The 17,843-nt window shown below is 58.4% G+C and overlaps 1 protein-coding gene across 4 annotated transcripts in view; it reads right to left on the bottom strand.

Moving 5' to 3' along the window:
• Positions 1 to 17,399, bottom strand: part of DCHS1 (dachsous cadherin-related 1) — a 46,802-nt gene extending 29,403 nt beyond the window's left edge. The window contains exons 1-2 of one of the 4 annotated variants that reach the window (XM_053307677.1): positions 17,300 to 17,399; positions 13,285 to 15,105 (exon numbers count right to left, since the gene is read on the bottom strand). In XM_053307677.1, coding sequence (XP_053163652.1) covers positions 13,285 to 15,024 — 1,740 coding nt within the window. In that variant the 5' untranslated portion in view covers positions 15,025 to 15,105; positions 17,300 to 17,399. Of the gene's footprint in view, positions 1 to 13,284; positions 15,106 to 16,286; positions 16,645 to 16,988; positions 17,210 to 17,299 lie in introns of those variants that run through there. The other 3 variants (XM_053307674.1, XM_053307676.1, XM_053307675.1) reach the window with 3 other exon arrangements.
• Positions 17,400 to 17,843: the final 444 nt, after the last annotated feature.

Raw genomic sequence — 17,843 nt, 5'->3', positions numbered from 1 at the left:
CCTTCCAAGACCTTTGTTGCCGTTTGTGGCTGGCTGGGAATGTGGCTTGCGGGGGGGGGGGGGAGGTGAGAGGGCCGCGGTGAGGCCGGAGGGGCCGACTCCTCCAGCGGAGGCAGGGAGGTGCCAGGCCTCTTCCTGGCTGGGACGGAGGGAGCTCATGCATAATGGAGGGCGCTGCGGCTAGCTAGCCATCCGCAAAGCGCTCTCAGGTTTCCTCCCAGCAAAGTGCTGACGCCAGGCTGAGGCAGCCCCCCCCCGTCCCTCCCCAAGGCTGCCTGCGACCCAGAACTGCCAGGGCTGCCGCCTCCAGCAGCGGAGAGACCTCCGTGGCCCACCCGGCTGCACAGCGCTCCGAGGGAGGGCAGGAGACAGCCCCCCCCCAGACCCGGGGGCTTCCCTGCCACTCCTCCTCCAGCGCAAGGAGCCCAGGGCTGAGCCCCAGCCCCTTCCACCCGCTGGGCCTCACAACAGTCCTGCAAAGGAGGCCAGCGCCTTGCTGCCTGGGTCTCCCAGCTGGCTCCTAAGGGGGGCCGGGGGCAGGGGAGGCCGCTCGCCGGGGGATGCTGCCCCGCCCCTGGCAGTCCCGGCAGGCGGCAGTTCCTCGGGAGATCACAGTCGGAGGCAGCCAGCCCAGGGGAGACACCAAGGGAGGGAGGAAGAGGGGCCATTCCGCTCCCCATACTTGAATCCCAGTTACAGCTGGTGTGGTGGGGGGGGTGAGGAATGCCTCCCCCCACCCCGCACCAGAAAGAGCCGCAGCCCAGCGCAGGCAAGGCCTTCCTCCCGAGCCGTTTCCCACACCGCCTGCCTGCCTGCCCGCCCAGCCCAGCTGACAGGCCCCGCATGGCAGGCTGCCCAGGAGGCCCCGCTCGACAGATGTGTGCAAAGCCACAGCTCCACATCTGGCTTGGGTTCAGCCCAGGAAGGGTGGGCGTGCTGGCGCCAGTGTGGCCACTGATCCCACGCACGCTCCCTGCCAGGCATGTCGTCTTGCTGCCCGCCTGGGCCCTGGCACCGCTGCTGCTGCTGAGCGGCTAAAAGTGGCTAAAAGCGGCGGCGGCAGCAGCAGCGGCACAGAAGTGGCGGGCAAGGCTATTTCAGGAGACGCTGGCTTCCCACTCCTCGGCTGCTGGCCCAGCAGCCGGCCTGCACGGGTCGGGTCAGGGGAGCAAGGCCCCCTTGGGAAGCCGACGGCAGCGCAGCAGCCACACGTCTCTCCCGAGCAGGCCCGGGCCAGGCAAGTGCACTGCTGGTGGGAGGCCCTCCACTCCCCAGCGCTGCCCGCAGAAGGCCCAGGCGAGGCAAACGCGGCCAAGCAGCAGCCCAGGACACTGGCCCACAGCTGGGAGGGCCTGCTTGCTACACCCCCCCGCCCAGTGTTGGGGCAAAACACAGCCGTGCTGTGGTGGCACTCGTGACACCGCAGTCCCCCAAGAAGTGCTCAGGACGGAGCCGCCACGACGCCCGCTGCAGGCTCAGCTGCAGATCAGACGTGTCCACCGGCAGCCCCTGACAGCGACACCACCCAGGGCCGGACACCAAGGGGCACAGCTCTCCTGGCAACCGGGGGGGTGGCATGAAGCCGCCGGACTTTGGCCCCGGAGGCCTTGCAGTCCAACCCCGGCTCAGTGCGGGGAACAGCGACAGCACCTTGCACCTCTGCTGGGGAGAGGGCATGCCAGATGGGCGCACCCGGAAGGGGAGCCCAGAGGCTGCGGCTGGAAGACACTTCTGCCACACGTGGCGGGCGGATACCGACCTGAGGGCTGATCCCTGCCGGCACGGAGCTGAGAGTCCAAGAGGGCCACCACTTTTCAGTTCAGAGGGTGCCACGGGGTGAATGTGGGCTGGAATGTCGCGAGCCCAGAGACTGTCTGTGCAGACAGGATCCCTTTCAAAGGGAAGCCCATCAACACAACCTGTGGCTGTTCTGGAAACACTCAGTGAGTGGATCAGCGCCCCGGTTGGGGAATGAGCACTATGGGTCAGGAACTGGGAGGGCTGGATCAGGTGGGGTGGGCAGGGCCCCTACACTGCACATGGGGCATGCCCACATGCGTGGGGAGGCTGTTCTGCAGAGACCTTCTAAAGAGGGGAGGGGGAGAGGAGACGGCTGGTGTCCCAGGTCGAGGGATGCAGCACCCGCTGGGCAGGTAGTGGGCGATTCCAGCAGCGAAAGCGGCAAACCAGGCACAGCCTGAAAGGGCAGGAGCTCCAGGTGGGCCCCCTGGGCACCCGTGTGTGTGTCTCACGGGGAAGCTGGAGGCCCCAGAGGGGCGGGAAGGAGTCCACGCACCAACTGGGGCCAGTGAGCAGACCTTGTCCAGGAGGGTGGGAAGAGCTCCAGGACTGGCCAGGAGCCAGAGGAGGAGAGCAGCAGACCAGGAAGAGAGGAAGCGCAGAGAGCACCGGCCTCTGCAGGGATGGGGGCTGCTCCCAGTCGAGGCAGAAAGCACAGAGACCAGATCTGGCGGAACAGAAAAAAGGGGGTGTCTGAAGAAAAGGCGGTGGGGCGGGGCGGGGGGGGGGAGGCGTAAGGGAGAGATATGATCTCTGATTCCGCTCCAGGGCTGATTTCGAGAGGCTGCATGCTGAAGATCAAGGGATGGGAGGACCGAGGGGACCATTTGACCCTATGGGTCCCAAACCACCCCTGCCTGGGCTGCTCTTCTTCCTTCCCTGGCAGCCTTGCCCAGCACAGGTCCCTGCGCACACCGCCTTGGACGACGCAGCCCTCAGGATGCATTGGGGCACTGCAAGCCGATGCCCATCTTGGAAGGAAAACAGCAAATCCTGGCCAAGTCAGGAGGGGCTCAGGGGCAGTCATGATCCTAACTGGGCAGTGACTATGCATGCAAATCCCTGCCATTTGGAGCGTTGGAATCCAACGCCCTGCCTAGGCAAAACCATCCATGAAATAAAACAGAGCCAGAGGAAACGAAGCCCTCTGGGGAAAGCAGGGGAAGTGCCCGTCCACACAGTCAACTAGAGGGAGGAGCCAGAAGCTGGAGAGGAGAAAGGGGGGGGGGAGCGAGCGAGAGAGCACAGAGGAGCAAGTGAGGAGCCAGCAGGAGGAAAGGCAAAGGCTCTGCGCTTGCCGGTGGGAGGGTGCTGCCACTAGAAACCCACCGCCGGCAGCTGGCACACGGTGCTTTTAGCAGAGCTCCACTTAGCAACCTGTTGGGAATCAAGAGGCGCTTCCACGCAGCCTGCCAGAGCAGCCCCGCCGTGATGCACAACGTGGGGCAGGGATTCCCCCTAGATGCTCTGGAGCATGAGTCACCGGGAACCAGGTAGAAGATGTGCCACACGACTGGTGGGTCAATCTGAGGAGGCAGATTTGGGGGCCTTTTCTCCTGCAAGACCCAGGCAGGAGGTGACAGGCTATGGCCGTGGGTGGTCTGCTGGGTGACCATCAGCCAGACATCGCCTCCATGGCTGCCTCATTCCCTTTGACTGCAAATAAAGTACGTTTCCTCAAAAATCTTGACAGCTAATTGTGGCATTATTGTTTAAGAACGAAGATCTGCACTGACAGTTGTCTTATGATAGTTTTGGGACTGTGGGTTGGTTCGGGGATAGGGTTGGCCCTTGTGATGCGCTAGCCAGTGAAATGCCATCAGGTGAGGCTGGCACTGCAGCAAGGCCCTCCTCCGCCCAGCAGGGGATACCGTGGCCCACCCCCCCCAAGCTGCTTCTGGGTGATGCAAAGGGGTGAGGAGGTCCCCCGAGGGGTCCAGAGGAAGAGCAGCGAGGTCTGACACTTGAGGAAGAAGGGGATGAGCAACCTCATCCCAGAACAGGCTGGAGAGCCCCTCCGTGGTCAGCTGGGCCACTGGCTTGTTTGGACTGAGCGCTGGCGTGGACAAGTAACGCGTTATGCCTCCCTCCCCCTGGCCCAGGCCCCCCCTGCTTCCTAAGCAGCAGCTGGCACAAACTAAGCAGGGGGGTGAGGACCCCCCCACCCCCACCGCTGCTCTTTACCCCAGAAGGAAAGCCTCTTTTGCCAACAATGCTGCGTTGCAAGGGAGGTGGAAGTGGGAGCCGCCTTTCCGTGGGCACCCCTGACTTGTGGGATTCCCCCCCTCCCCCTCCTCCTCCTCCTCGAGGTGCAAGGCCGAGGGTGCCTCTGCTCCTGGGGGCTTTGGAAATGCTCAGCCGCTCTCCAGGGAGCTCCCTCGGGCTCCCTTGAAGGTCTCCTGCTTCTTAGGGGAGGGCGGCAGCCGCCGCCGCCTCCGGCCATGATCACCAGCAAGAGGGAGGCGGCCCCCGGTGCAATGGCTGATGGTGAGAAAAGAGCTCAGTGGGTTGATTTTAAAACCTGGCAGTGTCAGCAAGCTGGGTTGGAGGAGGAGGAGGAGGAGGAGGAGGAGGAGGAGGAGGACCCATGCCAGTCTGGAGCTAGAAAGGATAAGAAATGGCTCATTTTCAGGAGTGTGAAGCTTAATGAGTGACTCCTGCAGCTGGACCATTGTTTGGTCTCTCTCTCACACACCCACACACCCCGCCATAGGCTTTGCGATTGTTGGATTTTATTGGGCAACTTCTTCATTCGTACTCTGCTTTTTGGGAAACTGTTTTTGTGTTAGATCAAGGGGAATATCTAGTTTGTGTTTTACCCTAGTGTTAGAAGTTTTTTTATTTAAAATGTGATTAATTGGCCCATTGTCGCCTATAGCGGTGATAAGGCCAGTTGAGGCACCTGCTCAGCAGGGACATGCTCAGTGAATCCTGGGGCTGCCCCCCCCCCGGCAGGCAGCAGGTGAGCGACTGGAGTCTGGAGGGAGAAAGAGTCTCTGGGTGTGTGACTGGGAGGACAGTGAAGAGGCCGGCCCTCAGCCACAGGCCCTGGCAGAACCCCACTGAGCAACCGGTTGGGACTCAGCAGGCGTTTCCATGCAGCCTTCCTGGGCCCTCCATGATGCACATCACATGGCAGGAATGTCCCCGGGATGGCCTGGAGTATGAGCATTTCCCTCTCTGGCAGTAGAGATCTATGGGGGGGGGATGGTCCCCCCCCAAAAAAGGAGGGGGGAAAGGCTCCTCATATTTTCCCCATCTTGTTTGTCAACTGAAATGACTGTTAGGGAGTTGCTCCTTTCAACATATTTTCTCCCTTCTTGACTCTGTGAAGTTTGGGCTGGCCTGTCATATAAGATACCTGTGCATTTTACCCCACAGGGCAAATAGCAGTTTCAGGGGAGCAATTTTAATCAGGAGCCTTAAGAGCAGGATAGACCATTTTCCCTGTCAATTGTCAGCTCTGAGAATTCATTTGACAATTTGGAAAATATTCAACAAAAACTTACAGAGGATGATTTTAAAAGTACCTGGAACAGATGCAAAACTAACCAAGTAAATTATTCAGAGAAGGAAGTTCGTTACAGCATGTGCAATTTTTTTTCCAAAGCAGTCTCCTTCAAACGCCACATACATATTCTTATCCTTCAGGAACTTCTCACGGGTTTTGCTCCCCTGCTAACTGGGCAAAGAGGCACCTTTTTAACGTGGTGATTCTCTTCACTGAGCATGAGGGAGAGTAACTGGCCTTCTCCACCCCCTGCACAGCATCCCTCCAGTGACGGTTGCTGGTGTCTGTCTAATGTTTCTTTTTAGAGTGTGAGCCTTTTGGGGACAGGGAGCCCTCTTATCTATCTATCTATGTAAACCACTTTGGAAACTTTTGTGAAAAAGAGGTATATAAATATTCGCCGCTGTTGTTCTTTCCTGGAGTGCTACTGCCTGTCAGAGGCAGAGCCATTCTAAGGGCAGCAGCCAGTGGTGAGTCTCTGGGTTTCTCAGGTGGCAATAAGCAGTGCTTTGAAAAGAGATGCGGAGTAAAGGGGGGGGGCGCTTGCTCAGCATCCACACACTCTTGCAGATTCCCACTGGCTTCCCCGGCAGGATCTCACAAGCAAATCACATGGCCAATGGGGACCGTGTGTTATTTCTGCAGTGCCATTTTCTGGCCAGTCCTTGTTTCCTGCAATTAGCCCTTCTATTTGTCAGCAAAGCAGTATTGAAAAGTGAGGGGTTAGTCACAGAAAATGAGAGCTGGCCAGCAGATGGCGCCATGCAAATTGTGCGAGGTCCTTGCTGGCCGTGTGAGCTGCACAGGAGATTCTACTGGAAAAGCCAACAGAAGAGTGAGTGGATACTGCGTTAGTCACCTTCCATTTACTTGCAAGCTTTCTGCAAAACGCTGTTCCTTGCCATCTGGGAGAGTCCTCTGACTGGCAGCATCTAATATGTATGATTGGCAATTGCCAGAGTGACAGCAAAGGCCAGTCTCCTTCAAAATATAAGTTGTGGATTGCTTGGCAGAAAGTTATCAAAATTGTCACGGTTATAGCCCAAAGTGACAGAACTGATTGTGTGCCGTGTGAAGTAGATTGGCCCACTGGTTTGTTTTCTATGAAATAAAGAATTTTAAAAGTAACCTAAATGGTGGAAGGGGGGCAAAGCCGGGTGGGGGACAGTGGAGGAGGCGGGTGAGGAAGCAGGCGGTGATGGTAGCAACGGCGAACCAGAGGCCAGGCTGTCCGGGCGGCTTCCGGGCAGGGAGGAGAAGGCTGACCCCCAAGGGAGAACAAATGGGGGGAGAACGAACTGGGGATGAAGGGAGGAGAGACAGGGAAAACTAGGGGTGCAGATGCTCTGTACCAGGTCAGCTAGCTCAAAATAGTTATGGTGGTAGTCAATTCTTCCAGCAACAAGGATTCCGAGATGCTGTTGACAACAAATCCCATCATCCACGGCCAAAGGCCATTACAGCTGGGGACTATGGGAGCTGTAGTCAACCACACTTAGAAATCCCTGTTACAGGGAACAAGGTTGGTAGTCCATGGTGGCAGCAATAAGTTTGTGCTGTTTGAATTAGACTGGTCCACTGATTTATTTTTAAATTTTCGCTCAGTAAATTAGCCACTCAATGACAAATGATAAGTTTCATGTGAATTCTTACCCTTCTGAATCATGTCATTCCTTATTGATCATAATATTTCTTCCTTTTCCCCTCTATTGGGTTTCTTAGTTTCAGTTTCGTCTGATCAAAGTTGTAGGCATCTCAAAATGTAATCAAATTCCATCAACAGCAAGAACAACAAAAGCCCTCGTTGGTTTAAAGAAAGTTGATCCCCATGTTCACACAAGCACCCAAATTGTGTCTGTTAAGGGCAAACCCCATAAAGAGACATGCAACATGGATGCGATCTGGTCTCCTGGGCTGTGGTTAGTTCCACCCCCACCACCGAGCCGCGGGATGGGCCCAAGTCCCAGTCTGGTCTGCTCACTGGAGGAGACACAGGGAGGCGTCGGAGCAACTGAAGCGATGACGGGGCTTCAAAAAAAGCGGCCGTTCCCTCTTACAAGGGCCTCGGCCTGTGGCCAGGGGGAGTGTCCAGGGGTGTCCGGCCGGGGACGTAGCTAGGCGCTCCACAGCGGCCCATTGGCGTGAGGGAGATGATGAAGAAAACAGGGAAGGGTGGAGCTGGCGTTCTTTGAAGCCATTCACTCAACTATAGCGACATGCCTGGGCTTACCTCCCACCCCCACCCCCGGCAATTGCAACCCCCCTCAAATATCTCTGTCCCTCAAGCCTCAGTCTGCAACTAGAGACCTGGCCTGAAGCTCTTCTGGGCCAATCGCTGTATAAACCTGCAACTTACCTAAGGCAGGTTGTTTTGCAGCCGTTTACAAGTATCTCCCCGTCTGTCCCCCTCTTCTTTACTGTGGCGGAGTATTGGCTGATCACTCAAGGTTTTGCATCTCTTTCCTCTCCGTGAGGCAAAGCATAAAGTTGTATCTGTCTGAAATTTACCCCCCAAGAACTTTGTGCCCAGGCTGCTGGAGGGCATTTGGCGTCCTTAGCTGGCTGCCCAGGTTATCTGGCCTCTCACCCTCACCCTCACCCTCACCCTCACCCTCACCCTTGATCACAGCAAGCAGCCATGCTTTTAGACTGGGTGAAAAGCGTCTACAGCTTTTGAAACCCATCTTTTCTGCAACTAAGGTTTCTGATTTGTTCTGTTCTGCATTGGAATGTGTAAGTAATTTTTACGTTTTTGTAAATATGATTGTAATGTCTCCGCTGTTTAAACCACTTTGGAAACATGTTGCTAAAAAGCATTATAAAAATAAGAAATGATTAATTACTGTTCTCGCTGCCATGAATTCCTTCTGATGGCCTTGCTGTGTGTGAAATTCAGATCTATGGTTTACTTTTGCTCTGACTGTCCTTTCCCTTGGCCTCTGAATTTGTGGTATGTGAAATGGGCATATTTCTTCAGGAACGTTTTTGAGCTTATTTCAGAGGCAATATGCTATTCACTGCATGCAAGTTGCAGGTGAGCAAGGGAGGCAAAACATATTTGTTATAAACTCAAAGTATTCCTGTTGTGGTTACTTAATGAAAACAGTTTACAGTTTATGTGGATTTGTATTTGTTATAAACAATAAACATACACCTGTTGAAAGTGCTTAAGGAAACCCACTTACTGTTTTAACCAAGTAGATTCTCACAGAATTTATTAAAGACATTGATTTAGAAAATTGCAGTTTCTGCTGACTTCTGCACTACTTCACTTCAGTATAAGTGCCCCAGGCTGCAAATTGTTTTTAAAAGGCATAAAACCTGGACCACCCCCACTTTTGTGATCTCCTTCCACCCCAGACTACCTACCTACCTACCTACCTACCTACCTACCTACCTATTTAATTCTCTTAGCTGGCGTGAGTGCCCAGGATTTGGCGGCGGAACTCTCGCGAGAGTTCCTGGCGTTGGGCGAGAGTTCAGGGCAAAAAAAAAAAGGTGGAGGATGGTGGCGGTGGGCCGCAAAACGGCCTGAGGTGGCGGCACCAGGCCGTCCCGGGTAAGGGGGAGGAGGCGGCGGCGGCAGCAAAGCCCGGCCTGGCCACCAGGGGCGGGAGGCGGTGGCGTGACGGCCGGCGGCGAGACGAGAAAGCGGCAGGGAAGCCGCGGAGAGACGGGAAAGGGGGTGAGTGGGAAAGAGAGAGTGGGGCAGGCGGGAGGGGGAGGGAAAGTGGGGCAAGAGGGAGGGGGGAACAGCTGGCCCCAAATAGCTCACAGATGGCTCTGTGTGGGTAGGCTAGTTTATTTCTATTTAACGTATTTGTATACCGCCCAAAACGCAAGTCTCTGGGCAGTTTACAACAAAACCATAAAAGCAACAAATAAAATGGTTAAAACATTACAACAATTTAAAATCTAAAACGTTAAAACTATTAAAAATCATCAGACTATTAAAACAGTATCTAATTAAAAGCCTGGCTGAACAAATGTGTCTTGACTGCCTTTTTGAAAGTTGTCAGAGATGGGGAGGCTCTTATTTCAGCAGGGAGCACATTCCAAAGCCTCAGGGCAGCAATGGAGAAGGCCGGTCCCCGAGTAGCCACCCAGCTGCAGACAAACCTCTCCTGGTGATCTCAATGGGGGGTGTGGTTCACCTTCTATTCCCCCCCACCACCACCGGAATAGCCACCCCATAGTCAGTGGACATGCCCCGTCTCCCCATCCCCAGACAAATCAAGACACATCTGAAACACCCAGGACCTAAAAACAACAGAAGCCAAAATAGTACCACCTGGCCCTCACCAGGTGGTATTATTATTTAGGTGGTAATAAATAATAATACCACATATAAGTGGTATTAGTATTTATTATTATTAGGTGGTATTATTATTATTATTATTATTTTATTTTATTTTATTTATTTAGGCTGGCTACAGGCCTGCAAGCATCCAACTGGCAACCAATACCATCCACACAGAATATAGAGTTGGAAGGGATCCTGGAGATCATCTAGTCCAATCCTTTGCTCAATGCAGGACAGCCACAGGTAAAGCATTTTAAAGCCTCTTGGCTCTCATGCAGGCAGCTCGAGCAACATTGCATCCATTCAGGGCAGCGATGACTGCATAATGCCAGCATTTTGCACACGAGTAGAGCCTTGCACAAGACGTTGGGATCAGTGGCTGTGGCTGGTGTCTGCCTTAGGTTTGTTTTTAGATTGTGAGCCCACTGGGGACAGGGGACCATTTTATTTATGTATTATTTATTTTTCTGTGTAGACCGCTTTGAGAACTTTGGTTGAAGAGCGATATATAAATATCTGTAGCAATAGTAGTAGAAGACTAGGACATTCAGAGGCAGAATTATCTAATGAAATCTTCATTTGTCCTGGGCAGCACTCTTTCCGTTCTAAGTAAATTCCTTGCAAAGGAGATAAAGACAAGTCCAGTTGCCCTTTTTTCTCCCCCCTCACAACGTTTGCCACCAAGTCTTGTAATTTTATCTGCCGGTCTCCTAAATTTCTGGGCTGGGTTTTCTAGACCCAAAGGACATTTGTTAGGCTCAGAGATGGCAGCAAGCAGAGGGACTTCCCAAAGGTGAGGAGAAGCAGCAGCAGCGGCCACCGCTGCCCACACACCCAGTCAGTGGCTGCAGAAGAGGGCAGAGGGCCCCAGACCATGGGCCAGTGGCAGCAGTCCGAGGGGAAGTGCCTGGACTCCTCCTTCAGCCGCCAAGGTGTCGGAGCCCTGCTGGAGGGGAGGTGGCAGCCAGCCAGGACGGAGGAGGCCACCGTGTTACCTCCTCTGCAGCCAAGGCAGTGCTAGTGATGAAGGTGGGACTGGCTACAGCAGAGGAGACCACAGCACGTAGAGCGCCTTCATAATGTGGCCCTGGACAGCTTTACATTTCCCGGCAGTCTGGAGAGGGCGTGCACGTGGAAAGCCTCCCACACTGCGTGTTACACCCCAAGGTTCTGTGTTAATGAAACTGGTTCTAGTTTGCTGTCACTTTAATGATATTATTCTAGGCCCCTTTGAGTTCCCTCGGGGGTGGGGGAAGTGAAGCATATTTGCCTATAAAATAGACAAATAGATAAAAATGGCCAGCACAAAGGGGTCCTGCTGTCATAAGAGGCGCACTTTATTGTATCTTGCCGGCGGGGGGCGGGGGGGGTGCACGGCGGCAACTAAAGCCAAGGCCAACAAGAAGGGGCTCCAACATGGAACCCCCACTGATCTCCAAGGGTTCCTCAGTACAGCCATTTCAGAACAAATAGGACCGAATACAAATGGGGCCATCCAGATCCAGATCCATCTGCCTGAAGGGGCCGGCCATGACCATCTCACTGCTACAGGAGGTTTGGGGTCCTGGGGATCTAAACCTCACCCGCAGACAATGGGAAGGTTGGAAACTCCCCCTCCCTACACAGATCATCCTCCATTTGTCTGATGGCAGAAAATACCACATCTGTATCTGTAAGCTGGGGCCCATCAAGAATCTGAGACAGTCCCATAGTTCTCACAGCAGCCATGAAATCCTGAGCTGCCCCCCAACAAGGTGGCCTCAATAGGGATGTTCTGGAAGTCCAAGGTCCTCAGCACCGCACCAGGCCACCTTCAATAGCCAAGGGACCGGGAGCTCGTTGAGTAGTGTTGGTCCCTCCAGAACCGTCACCCATCACAGGCTCCCACCCCCGGGGATAAACATCTGAAACTCAACCTCTACCAGGATGGGAAGCGGGAGAGGCGGACAGCCTTCTGACAAACCACAATGGCTCTCTTGGTGCTGCAGAGGAAACTCAGGAGAGCACAGCAGGGCCAATCCAAACCCACTCAGAGCTCAGTCACGAAAGCCAGGTCAACACCTTCATCCACCCATCCACTCCGCCAGCCCCAGCGGTGCTTGCTGTCTGGAGAACTTTGTGGAGTCTTCGGCTATTTTCTTCCCCCACCTCTCCAGCAGGCCGCTCCCCTGGTGTGCTTCTCAAGGGCTCATGCAACCCATGATCAAGTGCAGCTGGGAGACTCCTTTCTTTCACAGCCACACCCACCATTCAGCCTTTTGCTTTTTAATGCTGTTGCTAAAAACTGAACTATGTGAAGGCTGCATCCGGCCCCCTTCCTGTCCTAAAGTGCTCCCCCTGCCTCTGGTCCAGAAAGAGAAAGAGGCTGGGCCCAGGAGGGCCACCCCTTCTCGTGCAACAAGCACCCCCATCTTCCCCTCTCTGGTGGGGGGGACTGGGGGGGGGACTGGGGGAGGCTGCTGCTGCAGTGGTGGGACCAAGAAGGAACTGGGAAGGTCCTCTCCACCCGCAGTAGCAGCAGCGCCATAAGGAGATTCCTGCTGCAGGCAGAGTCCGAAAAAGGGCACCCTCAGGGGCCCTGGCCGTGAGCTCTTGGGAGGCAAAAGGAAAGGAAGCAGAGGACAACAGTACCCAACAAAGACACACTTGGACATTCTGAACAAGCTGAAGGAAAAAACGCAGGAAACCCCAAGGAGGGTCACGTTAGCCAAGAGGTGTACGAAGGAACTACGCAAGCAAGCCGGTACTGCATTCCTCTGCTCAAGCCTCAAGCCAACTTTGTAAACTTCCGGAAACCATTTTGGCTGCTGGAGCTGAGCACCACATGTGAATGGAAGGGCCCTAGATCTGCCTGGCCCAACCCCTGGCAGCACCTCCAGGTGGAAGGCCTCAGAGGGCAGCAGGGGCGGGGCGGGGCGGGGGGCCTCCTTCGCTCTTCTATCCAAGATCCTGGATTGCTGCTACCAGCCAGAGAAGACATGCCTGGAGCAGAGAGCCCCGTGGTCTGCCTCAGAAGGAGAGACGGCGCTGGGTGACAGCCAGGCTCGGACTGGCCCACACGGCAACAGGGCATATTCCCGGAGTGCCCCACCCGCCCCACTCCCCCCCAGAAGCACCCACTATTCGGCTCAACTCCCAGCGCCCTCCCCACATACATTCCGCCGCCCTCTCAGTGCCCCCCAGTCTGGCCCTGGGGACAGCAGGAATCCGAGGCTGCTCACCCCGCCAGTGAGCTGCCAATCATCTTGGCCATCCCGTCCCCCAGCGAGGCCCAGAGCCGGTTTGGCCTCTGGAGCCAGAGCTCTCCATCCGCAGACACGCGCCGCTCAAGCCAGAAGTGTGCACCAACCACATCTGGCCTGGAGGAAAGCAGACAAGCTCGCCCGGAGCAGGAGACTCCAGGGGAGTCTTTGACAGGCCTCCCTTTGGGGCTGGTGCCCCCCACCCCTGCTGGTCAGCAGCCCCCAGGGCTGCCCGCTCCTCTGATGAGCAGAGGCTCCCCTTTCCAGCTCTGCCACTGAGAGCCTTTCCCGGGAGAGAGGCTGTGGGCTGGACCTGGGCACGCCTGCACGGCACGCCCCCCCTTCTCCCCCAAAGGGTTCCTCTAGCCAAGCTCTGCAATGGACAGCTCTGTGCCCCCTCCCCACCCCCGCCCCCGCGAGGTGCTCACCTGGAGGAAGCAGGTGCCAGGAGGCACATTCTCCTTCAGGGAGACATTGTAGAAGTTGCTGTCAAAGACGGGCTCATTGTCATTGACATCCTGCAGCGTCACGTGAACCACAGCAGTGGAGGAGAGGCTGGGCTTGCCTCTATCCGTGGCCAGCACAGTCAGCTGAGGCTGGGAGTCGACCTCATAGTCCAGAGAGGAGGCCGTGGTGACAATGCCAGTAGCAGCATCGATGGCAAACCAATGGGAATGGGTGTGGCGGGTATGCAGGATGCTATAGCGAACCTCCCCATTCGGGCCTTGGTCCTTGTCCCGGGCCGTCACCTGCAGCACGAAGCTGCCCGGATAGACCACCTCCGGGACGGTCTGCTCATACTCCTGAGCGTCAAAGAGGGGCGGGTTGTCATTTATGTCCGTCACCTGGAGCACAAAAGCTGACTCGGCGCGGAGTGGTGGCGTCCCCGAGTCTGTGGCCGTCACGCGCAACTCATAGGAGTCCCGTTCCTCCCGGTCCAGCATTTGGTCAACGCAGATTAGATAGATGATATTGTCTTTGGTGGTGAGGGCAAATTTGCCTTCCCCGCCCTCCAAGGAGACATTGATATTGGCGTACTCGCCGTAGTCAGGGTCCGAGACAGAGATGCGGGCCACGAACTGCCCAGGCTGGGCCCCCTCCGAGATGCGAGGGGAGCCATCCTCGCTGAGGAAGATGATGGTCATGGTGGGCTGGTTGTCATTGTAGTCACGCACCTGGATGGTGACAAAGGCGGTCGAGACCTCGGGGTGCACGGCCCGGTCCCTAGCTTGGACCACCAGCTCATGCACCTTCCGCAGCTCGTAGTCCAGCCCCTTGTTGAGCTTGATCACCCCTGTGGTGGCGTCGATCGTGAAGTACTGCTCCGGGTCGCTCTGCCGGCGGTTGATCTCGTACACCACTGCCCCGTTGTCCCCTTCGTCGGCATCCCAGGCAAAGACCTGCATGATGCTGCTGCCCGGCTGCAGGTTCTCTGGGATGAGGGTGTGATAGCGGCTTTGGTTGAAGGCTGGGGCGTTGTCGTTGACATCCTGGACAGAGACGTCCAAGGTCATCTGGGAGCTCCTGGGTGGGGACCCGCCATCATAGGCCTCCAGAAGCAGCGTGTAGGTGGAACGGATCTCCCGGTCCAAGAGGCTGCCCACCACCAGCTCTGGGTGGAGGACTCCATCGGGCGCACGACGTGTGTCCAGCTGGAACGTGTGGCCGGCGTTTGCCCCCTTGATGGCATATCCTTGGGTGTTGAGCAAGCCACTGTCTGCATCGAAGGCTGCTTCAAGGGGGAAGCGGCTACCAAGCGGGGTGTGTTCTGGGATCTGGAGGGAGGCTCGGGGCTTGGGGAAAGTGGGGGCATGATCATTGATGTCGTTGACCTGCACACTGACCTGCACTGTGTTCCCTTCAGGGGTGACGGCAATGAAGCTATAGTGGCCACGGCTCTCGTGGTCCAGCACACGGGCAGTCTTGATGATACCGGTGTTCTCATCAATCTCCAGGTCAGTAGCCACCCCACTGTCCTCCTGTGCAGAGATGAAGTACATGTAGGCGGAAGTGCCTGGAGGCAAACCCGCACTGATGTCCCCAATGATGGTGCCTGCCGGCTGCTCCTCATCGATCTGCAAGTCGAGGGTGCCCAGCACTGCTGCTGAGCCCTGCCCACTGGCCAGGCCCGCCAGCACCAGCGCCAAGGCCAGCACCAGCAGGGCCATGCCTGGCCACTCCAGGGAGCTCCTCCGAGGAAAGCAGGGGGTGGGTGGGTGGCCGCTGTCTGCTGAGCAGGCGCCTTAATCCTGCAAGGAATGTGAACAAGAAAGCTGGTCAGGAATGGAACCACCGCAGAGGAAGAACAGGAAGCCGAGCAGCCTGCAGGCCAGAACGGCCCCCTCTGGCAGGGCTCTCTGGGGCTGAGGGGGTGCAGCCGGCAGCAGAGGGCAGCTGGTGGATGGGACGGTCAGGCTGGAAAGAGGCTCTGGAGGGTGGCCCAGAAGGAGTCCTCCTCGAAAGGAGCCAGGCCCAGATGGCTGGTTCGAGCAAGAGTTCTGTGGCATTCTGAAGAGGGGCTCCCTCCCCACCTGATGGGGAGGAGATGTCACATGGCCTCTCCAGGTCTCCCCCCCCCCCGCCCCCAGAGAGACAAAGAAGCTGGCCTTGCGTCTCTCAAGGCTGACCTTGCCTGGGTCAGGGGTCCCTCCCGAGGAGGAGGAGGAGGAGGAGGAGGAGGAGGAGGAGGGCTCTCCTGCATGGGACGCAGGGCCTGTTCTGCAGAGTCCCCCTCCCGTCAAGCTGCCAGTGCCCAGGCGGCCGGCCACCAGCTGCCCCCACTGCCCGGAGAGCCCAGGGCGGTCTCAGAGATGGCCCTGCCAAGGCTTCCCGGGGGCCACGGAGGAGGAGCGGGAGCGAGAGAGCCAGCAGGCAAAGGAAGAGCTGGCCAGGCCCCCCTTTGTCTCGGCGGCTGCTGCTTCTGCTGCTCCCGTCGGTTCCCTCCCTCCCTCCCTCCGCCTTTGTCTCCTGCTCCTTGGCTCCAAGTCCCTCCAGCTCCTTGGCTGCAACCCCACCGCTCGCTCTCGCGGCCGAAGCGGCTTTTCACTGCAGGGCTGTGGGGGAGGGGGGAGCCTCGCTTCGGCGCTGGGCCGCTGCTGGCGGCAGAACGGGGGCTCTCGCCTCTCCCTGGAGAGCGGGGGGGCGCCTGGGGGGCAGCTCCTGGACGCCCCTGTAGCAGCAGCAGTCGCTGCCACAGCTCTCCGTCGGTCTGCAGAGAGGCCTGAGCTCAGACTTGGCTCCGCTGGAAAGCGGCGGCTGCGCCCGGCCCCACTGGGGCAGGCTCCGAGGGCATTCGCTGCCTGGGGAGCCTCCCCCGTCCCCATCCCCGCCAGTGGTGAGACCCCTGCTCCAGCCTCAGGATGCCGAGCTTCACTGAGGGGATCCCTCCCGCCCGCCCGCCCGCCCGGATCCCTTCCAGAGAGACCAGCACCAGGCTGCAAGTGGCAGGGAGTCCCACCGCCTCCTGCACGGCTGCCGGCCCTCTTCCCTGCTGACCCAGCGCAGCTGCCCTCCTGTCTTCTGGGGAATCGGCAGCCCGAAGCCCTCGTGCAGCGGACCGCGAGTGCACGCACGCAGCCGGCGAGGACGCGGCGGAGGCGGAGGCTCCATCACCGCCAAAGCCCGGCGGCGCGTAGCGAGAGGAAGACAAGGAAGCGCGGCCGCCTGGGTCCCCGAGCTAGCCAGGGAGCGGCTCTTGGGGCCCCGCTGTCCGCAAGGCGCCGGGAGGGGCTGCTCGGGGCTCCGTGGCCGCCCCTCGGGCCGGAGTGACCTCAGCGGGAGGCAGGGAGGCAGGGAGGCAGGCAGGAGGGGGCGCGGCGTCGCCACAGCTGCTTCCAATTTGCACAGCGCCGGGCGCGGGGGGAGCCGAGCGGGCGAGGCGGGTCCAGGCCTGGCCTGTGAAGCGCGAGCCTGGCGCCCCCCCCGCCGCCCCCGCCCCTCCGCAGAGCCCCCGCCAGCCACGCCGTGCAGCCCCCCCCGCCCCCTTGCAGGGTGGACGGGGGAGCGGGCTCTTGGGCGGCGGCCCCCGCGCGCGCGCTGCTGGGCTCGGGGGTCGCCTCTTCCCTGTCCGCGGCGGCGGCGGGACAAAGCCAGCAGCGAGGAGGCTCGACGGGGCGCAGCGGCGGCCACCTACGTGCGGCTTCCCTCCTGGCCATCCGCCTGGCGCTCCAGCCGCGGCGCGGGGTGCGGCGTCTCGCGGGGGAGCCCCGTGGCGGGGGCGCCGCCGCCGGAGGATGGTCCGCCTTGGGCTCGGCTGGGAGGCAGCAATGGATGGAGCGAGCAGCCGATGTTCGCTGAAACCCGATCCGCGCTGCCGCCGCCGCCGCCGCCGCTCCCGCGGCTCACTTGCTCGCTCCCGCCCGGCTCTTCTTTGGCCGCGGCGGCGCCGCGCCCCCTCCCCTCAGGTTCGCGCGCCAGCCGCCCCCCTCCCCCAAAGGCGTGGACCTGGTCTGTCGCTGCGCTGGGAGACCTGCCCAAGGAGGGCGCGCGCCGTCTCCGCACGCCCGCCAGCCTGCCCGGGCCCCGGGCCCCGAGCGGCATGCCCGGAAGGCCGCTGCGCACGTGCTTAGAGGCCCCGTTTTCCCGGAGGGCCCCCAAAGGTGGCTGGGCCTGGGGCCCTCTGCCTGCGGCCTAAATGTCCGTTCCCTGACCCGGGGGGTGGGTGGGGGTGGTGCCCAAGCGATGGTTTAGGGCGAAAGCAGCGCCTTCTTCTGTCGTACTTCGAGGATGCCTCCTTTCTTGTGCGAAGAGGCATTCCTTCGGTACGGGGAGGAGAAGGGAGCCCTCTTCTGAAATGAGGTCTCCAGTTTGCAAGGAGTTCGGTACCGAAATAATTTCCTTTAAAAAAACCATTGCCCAGTTAGTGGGGGGGGGGGGGGGCGGGGGATGCAGGGCTGTAACCGATCCAAAGGTTTTTAACCGGTTGGTTTGCTTAATCTTCGCAGCTCTGCAGTAAAGAGAGCGGTCAGGCAGGGGCATTTCTTGCGGC

This window comes from Hemicordylus capensis, chromosome 3 (assembly GCF_027244095.1).
Source record: "Hemicordylus capensis ecotype Gifberg chromosome 3, rHemCap1.1.pri, whole genome shotgun sequence".
NCBI lineage: Eukaryota > Metazoa > Chordata > Lepidosauria > Squamata > Cordylidae > Hemicordylus > Hemicordylus capensis.
Note: the sequence above shows the minus strand (reverse complement) of the source record. Positions and strands in the feature narration are given on the sequence as shown.